A 15,000-nucleotide genomic window follows, 5' to 3' on the forward strand; every position below is an offset into this window, starting at 1 on the left:
ATATATATATATATATATATATATATATATATATATATATACATACATACATACATATACATACACACACACACACGGGGCCAGGAGCTTGGACTCGACCCCTGCAACCTCAACTAGGTGAGTGCACACACACACACACACACACACACACACACACACACACACACACACACACACACACGAAAATCTTCAAACAGCTTCGGGAAGAATCTTGAGTTTTTCCTGAATTACGTTTATTCTCTTCTCTGAGGATAAGGGTTCCCAGTCCAGTTCTAGAGATCATACCTCCCTATAATATCGTGCCGAATAGCTAAAACTTGCCATTTTGGCTGAAATAGGAACGCTCTTCTTGCCGAATAAGGCAAGCGAAAATTTGTGTATGCAATAATTTCGCAAAAATCATTCCGAACCTTACAAAAGAATGTACATTTCATTGTGTTTATTAAATTATTGTAAACTTCTCTAAAATATATTTATTTGGATTAAGCTAAATTAAATTGCGCTTGTTATAATAAGGTTAGGTAAGTTTTGTAAGGTTCTTATGGTACAAAATGATTAATTTTTACTTAAACATTAATGAAAAAAAAATCTTTAAACATATAAAAGAAAATTTTAGAAAGGACTATTTTAAATGAGTTCTTGCTAATTGACCAGTTTTACCTATTCGGCACGACATATATAATCTCCATGGGGAAGTTGAAAAGAATTCTTTCTCCGTAAGCATGGCGTGTTGTAAGCGGCAACTAAAATTTAAATATAAAACTTTCGTTTTTATTTTTGGGTCACCCCTCTCCCCCCCAAAAAAATCTTATAAGTTTTTGTGTATTAATATGGTATAATTTTTTTTATTTCGGTAGAAAGAGTGCCTGGCTAAAATTAACATAACTTGTCGTAAACCTACGCAACCTATTTTAAGTCGGCCTGAAATATGGGATATTATAACACGCTCTAGACCCATAAAGGTCAAAGAGTGCCTAGGATGGGAAAGGCGGGAGGTAAACAGGTTTGATGCGAGGAAGGACACGTAGTTTAGATTACCTGGATCAGGCGCACATTATCGATATCACGGTACCCTGTATGAGAACAACCGTATTTGTGCATTATGTATAGGTGACAGAGCAGTAAGTGATACACTGGCTGTGACAGTGGTGCAGTAAGTGGTACACTAGCTGTGACAGTGGTGCAGTAAGTGGTACACTAGCTGTGACAGTGGAGCAGTAAGTGGTACACTAGCTGTGACAGTGGAGCAGTAAGTGGTACACTAGCTGTGACAGTGGAGCAGTAAGTGGTACACTAGCTGTTACAGTAGAACAGTTAGTGGTACACTAGCTGTGACAGTGGAGCAGTAAGTGGTACACTAGCTGTGACAGTGGAGCAGTAAGTGGTACACTATGGCAATATAAACACAAATGCAGTATAATGTGATCCTTTATTGACTACGTTTCGCCCACACAGTGGGCTTTTTCAAGTCACAAACAGTTCTGTTTGTGACTTGAAAAAGCCCACTGTGTGGGCGAAACGTAGTCAATAAAGGATCACATTATACTGCATTTGTGTTTATATTGCCATTGTGTCGGTATTTTATACCATTTATTTCCAAGTGGTACACTAGCTGTGACAGTGGAGCAGTAAGTGGTACACTAGCTGTTACAGTAGAACAGTTAGTGGTACACTAGCTGTGACAGTAGAGCAGTGAGTGGTACACTAGCTGTGACAGTGGAGCAGTAAGTGGTATACTAAAGTGGAAGCCACCCACCGCACCTTACTAGAGAGTAAGTGTACCTCTGCTAAGGGGCAATCCTACCACCGCCCCTTACGAGAAAGTGTACGTCAGCTAAGGGGCAAGCCTCCCACCAACATTACTTAGTAGTACACTTAGTTTCAGCAAGCCACACCTTCATAAACACTAATGGTGCATCTTGCGTCCATTTCCTCAGCACTAACATGCATCAAGGAATGTTCATAAAACCTAAAATAAAAGTGCTATCATCCTCCCCTTAACCCCCTAATTTCCCCCTTCCCCTTCTGACCCCATCAAGCGGTTCGATAGAGGATGGGGAATAGGCAGGATTGGAGGATAAAGGAATAAGCAAGGTTGGGTTGATAAGAGTGAGAAGGGGGTGGGCAAGGTCTGGTTGGTAAGGGAGGTGTGATGGGGAGGGGTGTTGATGGTGGGTGATGGAGGGGTGATGAGTAGGACGGGTGATGGGGAAGGGTGGTGGTAGTGGGAGGTGATCCATCTTACACAGTTTCAATACTGTTCTAAGATTTGCCAGGTGACCTCTACAGGTGTTTCCTCCAGCTAAAGGGACGCACGCCACCATAAAATTTGTCAAGCGGTAATATGCCTTGAGATTTAATTATGTAGTGGTCATAATTCCTCGTCACCTGTCATTGGAGTGTAGTCATTCATCCAGTAAGCATCCACGGCATCTTCGGATCATTCCCAGACCTGTCTTAACTACCACCTTAAATGCCAAGGGGTTATAAGCCTTATTAATAGGCATTAGAAAGTATGTTTTGCATTAACTATTGTTCGCTGTGTGTGCGTGCGCCCTGCCGCGTTAGATCGACATCACTGATTTGTGTCGTCATGGGGTCTTATCATAACCACACCTAAAGCTGTGTACTGAGTTCGCCTCCACCAAGACAGGTTGTCCATGTCCATCACCTCTCCTCCCTCGTCTTACTGCACTAATATTGTTGCCACTCTGAACGCTCTTACGGTTTTAACCACTACCACCACCACCACTACTACTACTACTATTACTACCACTACCATCAACACTACTATTACTACCACTACCTCCAACCCTACTACTACTACTACCACCATCACTATTACCACTACTACTATTAGTATCACTACAACCACCGCCACCACCACCATAACCACTACTACCACCACCATTGCTACCACCACTACCACTGTCACCACCATAACCACCATCACCACTACCATTCCTGTTGATTGATTAGAACATCTGTTGCTCATTTTATTTGTTTTTTCGAGTCCTCGTTAAGTTATTAATGTCTTAAATGGACGATTCATAAAATTTATGGCTTCAAGTGATGAAAAAAAGAATTGTCAATTAAGACGCAGTATATTTATGAGAGAGAGAGAGAGAGAGAGAGAGAGAGAGAGAGAGAGAGAGAGAGAGAGAGAGAGAGAGAGAGAGAGAGAGAGAGAGATCCCAGGGGATAAATCACCACCATCAACAGGCCGGCACTAATTAAGGCCGGGGTTGGGTCTCGATTGGACCACCCACAAACGTTACAATGTGCCCTTCGACACCATACCCTCCGAGTTACACCATACCCTCCTAGTTACACCATACCCTCAGAATTACACCATGCCCTCAGAATTACACCATGCCCTCAGAGTTACACCATACCTTCAGATATCCTTATTGTTATTTACGTGAGGAAGGTCATTAACCCTAGATAATAACCTAACACAGTCAAGCAGAATGGTTTATTTAGATTAGGGGTCCTTTCAGGGATGCTACTGACAACAGGTGAATTTCACCCGGGTACCTACGTACTGCTAGGTGAACAGGGGCCATCAGTTGTAAGGAGACGTACCCTTATGCGTTGCCCACCCCAGTATGTGACCCACAACAGTGGACTCACACCTTAGTCACTTACGGGGGTCACCGCCCCCGCGGCTCGGTCCCAGACCAGGTCTCTTGGTTGCTGGCCTGATCGATCAAGTTGTTAGTGCCCACCGCCTGCTGTTCTGCGTTTGTACAACTTGGTTGATCAGGAACTGTTTCGAGGAATCTATCGAGTTTCCTCTTGAAGACAGTTATGGGTTTGTTGGTAATCCCTCTTATATGTGGTGGACATTGAAGAGTCGCGGTCCCTTCAGAGGCGCCTGAGTTTCCCTGTCTCCTATTGTTTATTTTTCTCCTGTAATCTACCTTGTCCATAATGACTATCGTATTATAGAGACTGGAACTGACGTGCCCCTGAACACTTACTGAGTTCACTCTCCTGGCATTTAATGATAGGTAGGTATCTACTACATGGGTATCTTTTTAGTGCTAGGAGGGTAGGTGCAAGGAGTTTTATACATATGTCTTGTACCACCCGGGAATCGCACCAGCGACCTCACAGTTGTGAGCCGAACATTACCATTGTGCTACTTTTTTAAAATACCAACGACTTGTTAGCACATGAAACCTTGTTAAATGTTTTGCATTCTGACAGGACTACTTGTGTTTTCTGGCTCGTGAAGTTCTAAGATTATAGGTAATTCTTACTAATTTCTACATATATTCAGTATACACACACTTATTTATATTTCCCTGTATGAAGACTAAGAAACGTGTATTACTGGGTATCTTTATTACTGAAACGTTTTTCCTCACAACAATGTTGTTCAGTCGATTACAGGCGGATATGAAACTGGAGATAGTAGACAACTTGTCTGTGTTGTCTACCATCACCAATGATATATTTCTTGCCTTTGTTGTCTATCATCAGCAATGTTATATTACTTGCCTGTGTGTTTCTCAGTAGTCTATATTGCTATAATAGTTTCTACTTATTTAAGAGACCTGTTCTGAGAACGATCCCCGTGAGCCATAATCCGCGGAACTATTAAAATATATATAACTTGTACAAGGCTTGGAATTGTTGGAGAGAGAGAGAGAGGTGTGTTACTGTTGGTGGCCCTTTCTCTTCATTACCGTGGTTAGCGACGACGCAAAATGCGGTGAGGTTGTGGTTAATGTTGAACAGGCAGCAGCAGCAGCTACGTTGATGCCGGCAGGTGTTCTCGCACGGTTTTTGTGTCCGTGTGATATGTTGGAGGAAGATTGAAGTGCCAAGGTTGAGAGTTTGAGTTAGAATTAAAGTGTATGTTTGGTTGTGACGTACCTTAGCTTATTATGAATAGTGTGTGTGTGTGTGTGTGTGTGTGTGTGTCAAAGGCACTTGTCGATAAGACACTTGGCCTGTTCAGTGTTTGTATGTGTGTGTGTACACTTTCATCTATTTGTGATTACTTATAATTACATAAGCAGATCAGTGCTCTCGTTGTACAGTTTTCACTGTTCACAGTGAATGCAACCTTCAACATTCGACTAACATCCGAGTACCTATTTACTGCTAGGTAAACAGGAGCAACAAGTGTATTAAACTTGTATATACGTCTTGCTCTGTTTTAAAGTGTTATTTAATCTTGTCAAAACTTCTTGCAACATCCAGGATATTTATTAATTGTTTCGCCCAGGACGGAGCGAAATATCGTCTAAAATGTCTTTTCCAAATCATGGGTTATCTGTGAATTGTTCCAACCACGGTATTGTTTATTTTTCTGACGACTTTCACCCGTTATCAGTATTCTGAATTTAAGAACCTAAGGGTAGAGAAGCACTGCAGTAGACCTACTGGTTCATGGTAGGCAGGTCATTCCCAAATACCGACCGGTTAATGAACGCAACACACGTACAACACTTGCGTATCTTTATTGTGAAGACGTTTCGCCAACCAGTGGCGTTGTTAATTCAGACACATGTGCAACAGTTAGGTATCTTTATTCCGAAACGTTTCGCTACACAGTAAGCTTTTTGTAATTGAGTCCCTCAGGGACTGACCACTTCAAAACTACGCCTTCAAGGGAGGACTGATGACATCGTCTTAGGTTAGTTAAGGTTCGTCAGGAAACAGGGCAAGTGTTTCCTGACGCGGGTCTTAGTCAGATGATGACCCGGCGCTGGAGCTTTTGGTCATCTGACCGAGGCCTTCCGCTGGCTTCCCGGTCCACCCCTTTAAAAATTATGGTCATAGTTATAACCATTTTTGTAACTATGACATAGTCTTTACATATCTACTGCTTCTGCTCACTCTGCTGTACTCGATTGAAGAAGCCTACTGTGTAGGCGAAACGTTTCGGAATAAAGATACCTAACTGTTGCACATGTGTCTTAATTATCAACCTGTCGGTACTGTATACCATTTTAATATTCACGTTGTCAGTTCAATATGCAGTCTTTGTATTGAACTGAGGAAGAACCACGGGTTGGCGAAACGCCTGGTCATGGACCGGGCCGCGGGGGCGCTGACCCCCGGAACACCCTCCAGGTATGGTAAAGTTACGTAGATGCTGTGTATTTCTTATTCAACATTCAACAGGAAAAGAAAAAAAAATGTTTTAAATATATTCACGGGGAAGCACTAAACTCGTAGGGGGTTATACAGCTCATTTTAGGGGAGACAATCAGATCTGAGCCTAAGATCGTTAATGAAATTCCATAACCTCTTAATTCATGTGTAACCTAACGCTCTCCAAGTTATGGAGACGATAACAACAAAGCGTACTGCATATATTGACCTCTCACTGTGGCCCTCTTCAGCAGATGCCGGTGATGGGTCTCCCGTATGTCCCTGCCCATCCCCCTCCCAAGGGCGTCCCCCAACGCCCTCGCCTTCCCCCAGAGAACACTGGAAAAATGTTCTTTAAGAGGATAATTACAGGTACGAACAATTTACCTGCATTATGTTTCTTGATTATTAACTCATTTTTAATGAGACTTGAACTGATGAAGGGTTGATGCCTGACATAGGTGATATTGATGAATACTTTGCAACACAGTAAGTATCAGGGGCCCAAGACTGTTCAACTGACTCCCAGCATACATAAGGGGGATTACCAATAGACCCCCGGTTGTCTTCCAGAGGGAGGCGGACACACAGTAAAGAACAAAAAGGCACAGTACCGTGACTGGAACAATACACAAATAACTCGCACATAGGAGAGAGGAGGTTACGACGACGTTAATGGTCCAAGTCGGACCGAAACGTCGTCGTAAGCTCCTCTCTCTCTCCTATGTGCGGGTTATTTGTGTACGTAACGTCAGTACCTGATTAGCCTTACTGTGGTTCGTACTTCGGTTTGCGTGCAGCCAGCAGTAACAGTCTGGTTGATCAGGCCCTGATCCACCGCGAGGCCTGGTCATGAACAAGGTTAAATATACCTCCAGGTATACCTAACCTCCTGTTTTAATTTAATCAACCTAATTTAACCTCGCCCAAGAAAATCTGTCCTAACCTCATTAACGTAAGTCTAGAAATTTGCTTAAATTCGCACGTAATCAAACAAGGAGGACGGACTGTCTTCAGACATTAATTACTTTGTATTTCTTCATCCCAGTAGCTTATCATCTGCACCGCTTGACTACATCTATGTTATGTTGGAGATAACGTGAGAATGACAATCAGTTGGATGAGATAACGCAAGGATGATAGTGATTAGGTAAACACGAGAATGACAACTATTGAAATATGAGAATGCTGACCACTTGCTTGAAACAATATGTGTATGATAACCAGAAAGTTGATATATCGTTCGAATGATAACTAGTATGCTGGAACAACATGAGAATGATATATCTGGAATCTATCCCTTTCACAAACTTGAGCCATAACTTGCCCTAGCAAAAATGGGATCTAAACTTCCTCACAGACCTCCACCCTGCGATACACGTCAGCAATATCTGCCATCTTACTGTAGATGTCAGCAATACCTGCCATCCTGCGATACACGTCGGTAATACCTGCCATCCTGCGATACACGTCGGTAATACCTGTCATCCTGCTACACATGGCGGCAATACCTGTCATCCTGCCATACACATCAGCAGTACCTGCCATCCTGCGATGCATGTCGGCAATACCTACCATCCTACCATACACGTCGATCCTGTGATACATGGCGGCGGTGCCTGCCATCCTACCATACACGCCATCCTGCGATACATGGCGGCAATGCTTACCATCCTGTGACCAACCCTAGAAAAAGACCTGAAGGAACTGACCTTTTTAACGATCTCCTCGGTGTTCATGCTGCTGTACTGGTCAAACTGCTGCTGGGTGATGGGCGGCAGCACCGCCTTCAGGGGCTTCTGAGGGACGGGGTTGTTGGAGGAGATGGCTGGACCCGTCATGAGGGAGTTGGTGATAGAGGCCATCCGCTGGAGGGGCGAGGCGGACACGTTGAGGTCCTCCCCGGAGGTGCTCACTGCGATTGAGGTGATGGGGGTTACTAAGTTGCTGAGAGGCGTGGCCGTGCTATGACCTGAGGGTGGAAGGGGAGAAGCCTTGCCTGAAGGAGCTATGTTACACCGCTGGTGGAGTTGTCTCGGAGTCTCCCGGTGTCTACTAGCACAGGTCAGGAAGGAGGGAGGGAGGGGTAGCTAACGCCCGGGGTGCATTGCATCGCCATAGGTGCGTGGAACAGGTGTGGATAGGTGCATGGGAACAGTGTGCAAAGATGGATAAAACGGGTATTGATAGTTGAATAAAACAGTATGGAAAGAGGAGATCTGGTATGGAAAGGGGAGATCCGGTATAAATAGGTGGATAAAACCGATATGAACAGGTGGCTAGAACTGGTATGAATACACGTAGGTGCTTAGAATCGGTATGGAGAGGTCAAAATTACCGAGGATAAATGTTCAGAAACAGAAGTGAAAAAAGCAACCAGAGAGGGTGAGTGTGCAGAGATCAAGTGTGTGTGTGTGTACTCACCTAATTGTGGTTACAGGGGTCGAGACTCAGCTCCTGACCCCGTGTGTGTGTGTGTGTGTGTGTGTGTGTGTGTGTGTGTGTGTGTCCATACGTGAGTGCTCATCGAGCTGCGTTTACGGGGTTAGTCTCAGATTGTGGCCGTGTGTGTGTTTGGGGAAGGGCTTTCCCTCTAGCTCTTGGGCTTTGACTTCGCACTTAGAGTAACAAGTGTAACTTTTCTGCTCTTTTGGACTTTGTCCTCTGTCTATTTTTTAAAATGCATTTACTAAGATACGTTCCATTTCTTCTCATAATGCATTATTTTACTATCCACTATCCTCACATTGAGAGAATGTTTGTGTCTCTCATATGATCTTTCCATTTGTCTCCTTGTTCTCTTTTGTGTTTTTTCCTGTCTATTTTATAAGTATCTTGTGTTTTGATCACGTCTCAAGGACCCCAGTGGAAATAAGTCACTCTTCATTTTTTGGGTTATCCTAGGTAATTTACACTATGTATGATAGTTGTAGTTATGTGTACCTGTCTAAAAATAAAGTTAAGAGTAACTTGATTCTTCGAGCGTCAAGTGATGTGAAATTTAGACCTCATCTTAGTATCCCAGCACCTTTATTTACGGGATTAGCCCAAGGGTGAACGAGTCTCAAAAATTAGTTGTGTGTGCGTACGTGTACGTGTATATCGTGTGTGTATGTATGTATGTGTGTGTGTGTATACATTTACGTGTGTGTGAGGTGAGCATCGAAAGAAATATCACACCTACTAGTTCTCATATAAAATGACAATCCCCGCTTAAACACACACACACACACACACACACACACACACACACACACACACACACACACACATACACACACACACACACACACACACACACACACACACTACGAGGGAGGTTGCTACACCACCGTCATAATCAAAGCAGAAATAGAGTGAGAGAGAGGAAGAAAAGAAAATAATTTGCGTGGGTGAGGTGGAGTGGTGAGCATGCGGGCGGGTTGTTGGAGGGAAGGGGGGGGGATGATGGAAGGAGGGAGGGGAGATGTGGGAGAAGGAGACGGAGAGGAGGGAAGAGAGAGGGGAGTTCAGGTCATTCAGGACCCTGGGAGGGAGGGGAGTGGAGAGTGTAAGGAAGGGGATGGAGAGAGAGAAATGGAGTGTATGGAAGGAAAAAGAGGGAGGAACGGGATGGAAGACAGGACAAGTAAAGGAATGGGTGTTAGGTAAGAAGGAAGGCGGGCTTCTTAAGAAAAAAACATGGAAGTCAGAATTGACAAACAGTGACATACTTTGAGTTGGTTAATCACATATTATTTACAAAGTTTGAATGATTATCATTAAGTTCCTGCAAACTTATAACTAATAATAAATGATTTATTTAAAAAAATGCAATGGGTGAGATGTTATAATTCATAAAGTCTTCCAGTCTATAAGGATTTACATGCAGCTATAAGATCTCGCGTCCAGTCTGTTTTACAGTCTGAGGTCTTATATACAGTCTGAGAGATTTTACAGTCTATAAGGTGTAAGTTACAGTCTATAAAACAGTTTTTACACGGCCACCTTCATTATCATAGGTATGGTGGCGACAGACTACCATAAATATGACCTTGATACACAAATACTACTATTACTATAAGTATGGTGGCGACACACGTACTACCATTACCATAAGTATGGCGACGACAAATGCACTACCATTACCACAAGTATGATGGCAACAAATGCACTACCATTACAGTAATTATGGTCACGAAACACGTACTGCCATTACCACAAGTATGGTAGCGACACACGTACTACCATTACCACAAGTATGGTAGCGACAAGCACTTCCATGGTGTAGTTGCTGTCCGTATAGATCTTGATCGTGTGATAGAAACAATGTCTTCCACAGCTGCATAAACAAACTAAGATTCTCTTAATTGGGAATGATATACACTCCTTCCCCTCCCTGTGTCCCCTCACTGCGTCCTCTCTCTCCTCCCTGTGTCCCCTCACTGCGTCCTCTCTCCTCCCTGTGTCCCCTCACTGCGTCCTCTCTCTCCTCCCTGTGTCCCCTCACTGCGTCCTCTCTTCCCTCCCTGTGTTCCCTCACTGCGTCCTCTCTCTCCTCCCTGTGTCCCCTCACTGCGTCCTCTCTTCCCTCCCTGTGTCCCCTCACTGCGTCCTCTCTCTCATCCCTGTGTCCCCTCACTGCGTCCTCTCTCTCCTCCTTGTGTTCCCTCACTGCGTCCTCTCTTCCCTCCCTGTGTTCCTTCACTGCGTCCTCTCTCCCCCCTGTGTGACCTCTCACTGCGTTCTCTCTCCCCTCTCTGTGACCTCTCACTGCGTCCTTTCACCCCTCCCTCTTTTCCCTCGCTGCGTCCTCTCATCCCTCCCTCTTTTCCCTCGCTGCATTCTCTCACCCCTCCCTCTGTCTCATTGCGTTCTTTAACCCCTATACTGTGTCCCCTCCCTGTATCCCCTTAACCCCTCAGTGTTCCCTTTACCTTCACTATCCCTTCAAGCCCTCTCACACCCACCCTGCTCCTTCCCCTTGTCTCATTTCTCCCCTCGTCTCATTTCCCAGCTCAGGTTGTTAAGAGGTGATGCGTCTGCTTCCTGCCTTTGGTAATGATTGTTCCCAAGAATGCTCCTCTGCAATCATTTCCTTTATGGCAAGATGAATATAATTGTGCCTTGCAAGGGACACCTTGCAGACCCAACATCTCTCTCTAACACTGAGCGAAATATAGTCAGAAGACTTGCTCTGCCAACTGACTCTTATGATCGTACTTGTGGTCCAAATGGCAGTCAGGATTAAGATAATTCACAAGTAACCCGCATTTAGGAGAGGAATTTAAGAACTTTTGGTTCGTCCTGGAACACTGTCAAGTCAGTACTGTGACTTGACAACGTTCCAAGACGGATCGAAACGTCGTCGTAAGTTTCCTCTGCTAAGTGTGGGTCATTTATAAATTGTTACAGCCAAGGTGTTGTGACTTTCATTCTTTGGCACAACGTTTCACTCTGTGTAGAGCTTTATCAAGACATGACGTAAAGCTCTACACAGAGCGAAACGTTGTCACAATATAAGCTTGTTTTCATCTTACGTCTCTCCATCACATCCCTTGGCTGTGTGTTTATACTGTGACCCCAGACTCAAACATTTGTTTGATTGTAAATTTGTTCCTCCATTATAATAGTTTCTCAGAGTCTTCCCGTGAAAATCGAAACCGGGAAGCATTACGAAGCCAGATATCCGAAGCACAAAGAAACAAACAAAAAATAAACAATTCCTCGAAATTGTAAAAAGAAAAAAGAAAGAAAACGGGAAAAGTGCCATCAGACACCAAGTGCTTCCATCTGGCGGCCAGTTTTTTCACCAAATGGAGATGATATATTTACTGGCACTGGAGAGATGATGAGGTCAGCTTGGCCTTGCCTCTACTGATGTCACAGCAGCCGGATTTTACCCATGTGATACACAACATGACCCCTCGCTCTCTCTTCTCACCAACATATTATACTTTCATGATGATATATATTGTCAATTTACACGGTTGTCTGGCTTAGAAGGCAGTGTCTCCATTGTGTGTGTGTATTGCAGGTTTGTATGTGTTTGTTGTATGCTTACATGTGTGTGTGTTTTCAGTATGCTCTATCGAGTGATGTGGTATCTTGTACTTCGTAATTATGTCTCCCCTGGATCTCCTTCCTTGCCGAGTTGCAAGACACGAGTACTGTGTACTAAGAGTAAGTTCATCTACACCTGTGCGTTGCTTAGCGAAGATCCTCCAGGTCACCAGATGTAGTAAGGATTTATGAGCTATAACCTTGTAATTATATCGTAAAGACAATTGCCCATGACGTTAATCGAGAAGAATCTTCTTGTTATTGAAGTCGTATCAGGAGCGTAGGAGTGCGCTCAGCGTTTATGACCTTCCCTTCCTCCCCACACACTCGTTCGTAATCCATCTGATAAAGGAAGTACGTATACTTAAGCATTCGTCCACCTCAATGCTAGACAAAGGCTTACATCATTTGTTTGGTTGCATCTGTCGGAGGATGCTTGCACAAATATTGTCCAGGAGTCCATTATAATCCAAGGAAATTTTGTTTATGGTAGAATAATTCGTGTATAGACTATTCCATCCCTTTCAGTGTAAGATCGAATTGCAGATGTTTTTCATTTGTCGCCTCTGCAACTCAGACTATAGCTTTCACACACGAAGTTGTATTTTCAGTGTAAATTCTTACTATAAAATGTAGCTCGAGAGAGAGAGACAGAGACAAAATAAGTAATAAATTTCTCAGGCGACAGAAAACAACACGAGACGGAATGAACTGGAACGGACAAACAAGTGAATCAGTTATGCAAATACGCGATAAAGACTGACGACTCTCAGTTGCCAGTTTCTCAGATAATTTCTAGTTCACCACGACCGCCTTGCACGAGTCCCGTGGCTCAAGTGGTGAAAATATTGACTCGGCTTTATAAATGGCGAGGTATCAATACGTACATACCAATAAAGTACAAGACAAATTAATAAAGAGATAAAATGAGACGGCGCCCACTTGGCACGCCATTTGATGAGTAATTTTGATATGACAATTGACCTCGATGCTTGGGTTAGCTGCGCTTCACATGGGTGCTCCTCACTTGGCAACCTTCAGGCGAAGGCTGCCTTGATGCCGGTAAAGGGCTCTTCATCCAGGACATTGGAGCTATCCTTCATCATATGACTTAAGACCCGCGTCAGGAAACACTTGTCCTGTTTCCTGAAGAACCTTACCTAACCTAACTTCTTCCTCGGATCAGACTTGATTATCTCGCATTCACTCAGGAGATGTACAGTCCTCGAGGGTTTCCTGTGTATCTCATCATATATAAACAGAAATGTGTCTCAGAGTGCATATACCAATGTGCGTATCTATCAGCCTATATACATCGAAGGGAATGTATGTGTATATATACACCGAGAGGCTGTTTACGCAAACGTGTATGTGTGCATCTCCGGTTAAATACACCGAAAGGTATGTACATGAAGTGGAAATCTCATGTATATACACCGAAAGGCGTGTATCTATGCATATAAACTGACAGGCGCCTATATACACAGAGTTTAATAGCTGTTTTATAGATTTTTCCTTCATGTTAGTACAGAGGTGAATCATAGCCTTAATGACCTATAATACAGTACAGTCGACAGGCTTTAAACCTAAGAAACTTACTCATTTCCCAGTTGCATTTGTGTTTTGACACTAGGACTCATTCCATGGATACACCTACACTCAGACACGTTGGGTGAATGTCCTTAGAGGTGTCTCGTTTCGATTCTCGAGAACATAACAAAATTAAATGAAAAAAAAAAAAGGCATCTCCCAGTTGATTAAGAGAGGAGAGCGCTCGGCTCGGTAGTTTTGTCTTACTAGCGACTTACAATAGGAATGACGTTACTCAGAGCAGTGTGTGGTGGTGATATGTCATCCCCTCTCTCTTACACTACCATTCTCTCCCTCTCTCTCTCTCTCTCTCTCTCTCTCTCTCTCTCTCTCTCTCTCTCTCTCTCCATCTCTTTTTTTTATTCTCTCTGATAGTATCACTGAGGAAGGGATGTGAGATGTTGGGACTACCTAGATCCTTCCCTCACTCACACTCGGCTCATCTAACGCTAGAATATCACAATATATTACCCACCTGACACTATCTGCGCGCCACATCGAGTGCTCTCGGAGCTTATCATCACGGCTACGAGATCAAGACCCTAAGATATTTTGGCATCAGTCTCCCTGTGCCCATACCATTCTCCCACCATGATGGTTGCTTTATCAGCCCGTCCTCTTAATAACAGACAGTATTTCACTGGTGCTAAGACAGTCAAATGGGTGACTGTTTAACGAGCCTTAAACAGTGATTATCTGTCTTACATTTTTTTCTATTACGTTCGTTGGGTCCCTATTTCTGTTCGCACTTAAGAACTTTTAATCTCACTTATCTTATAATTTCATTTATTGGGGTTGCATGTTACTGAACGAGGACAATCTAACCCAACTGAACCTAACCTTGCCTAACCTAAATAACGTAAATCGAGGAATTGGCTTATAACCTTATGTGAGAAATTCACATAGAATTTACAAGGATGTATTGTGCTTTATTGCTGTTTAAAGTTTATCACTTATCGAGGGTTATTAAGGATGCATGTCAGCTTTATGCCTTAAGTCAGAGGTAATTTAATCAAGGATAACTTAATCTCTAAAGTAGGGATTAAAACAAACTCGCAGCATATATACACTGAGATATAGCTTGGTGGCAAGTGAGGTACTCGTGCAGCTACAACGTTGTCAGGATACTTACACGTTTTATAGGTTTATCTAACCTATCCTAACGTAACTTAAGATAGTATTAGTGTGCAGAGAATGTTTCAAAATTGACACTGGATATTGCTTCACTAAATTATCTTGGAATAGTTTGACGTATGA

At 43.4% G+C, this 15,000-nt stretch overlaps 1 protein-coding gene across 12 annotated transcripts in view; it reads right to left on the minus strand.

Annotated features, from left to right (window-relative positions):
- The window catches only part of ct (homeobox protein, cut), a 992,784-nt gene that overhangs the window by 21,534 nt on the left and 956,250 nt on the right, over positions 1 to 15,000 (minus strand). For 10 of the 12 annotated variants that reach the window (XM_070100612.1, XM_070100613.1, XM_070100608.1 and 7 more), the window contains one exon: positions 7,824 to 8,083. In XM_070100612.1, coding sequence (XP_069956713.1) covers positions 7,824 to 8,083 — 260 coding nt within the window. The remainder of the gene's footprint in view (positions 1 to 7,823; positions 8,084 to 15,000) is intronic. The other 2 variants (XM_070100616.1, XM_070100611.1) reach the window with 1 other exon arrangement.

The sequence above is a fragment of the Cherax quadricarinatus genome, chromosome 73 (assembly GCF_038502225.1).
Source record: "Cherax quadricarinatus isolate ZL_2023a chromosome 73, ASM3850222v1, whole genome shotgun sequence".
Classification (NCBI taxonomy): domain Eukaryota; kingdom Metazoa; phylum Arthropoda; class Malacostraca; order Decapoda; family Parastacidae; genus Cherax; species Cherax quadricarinatus.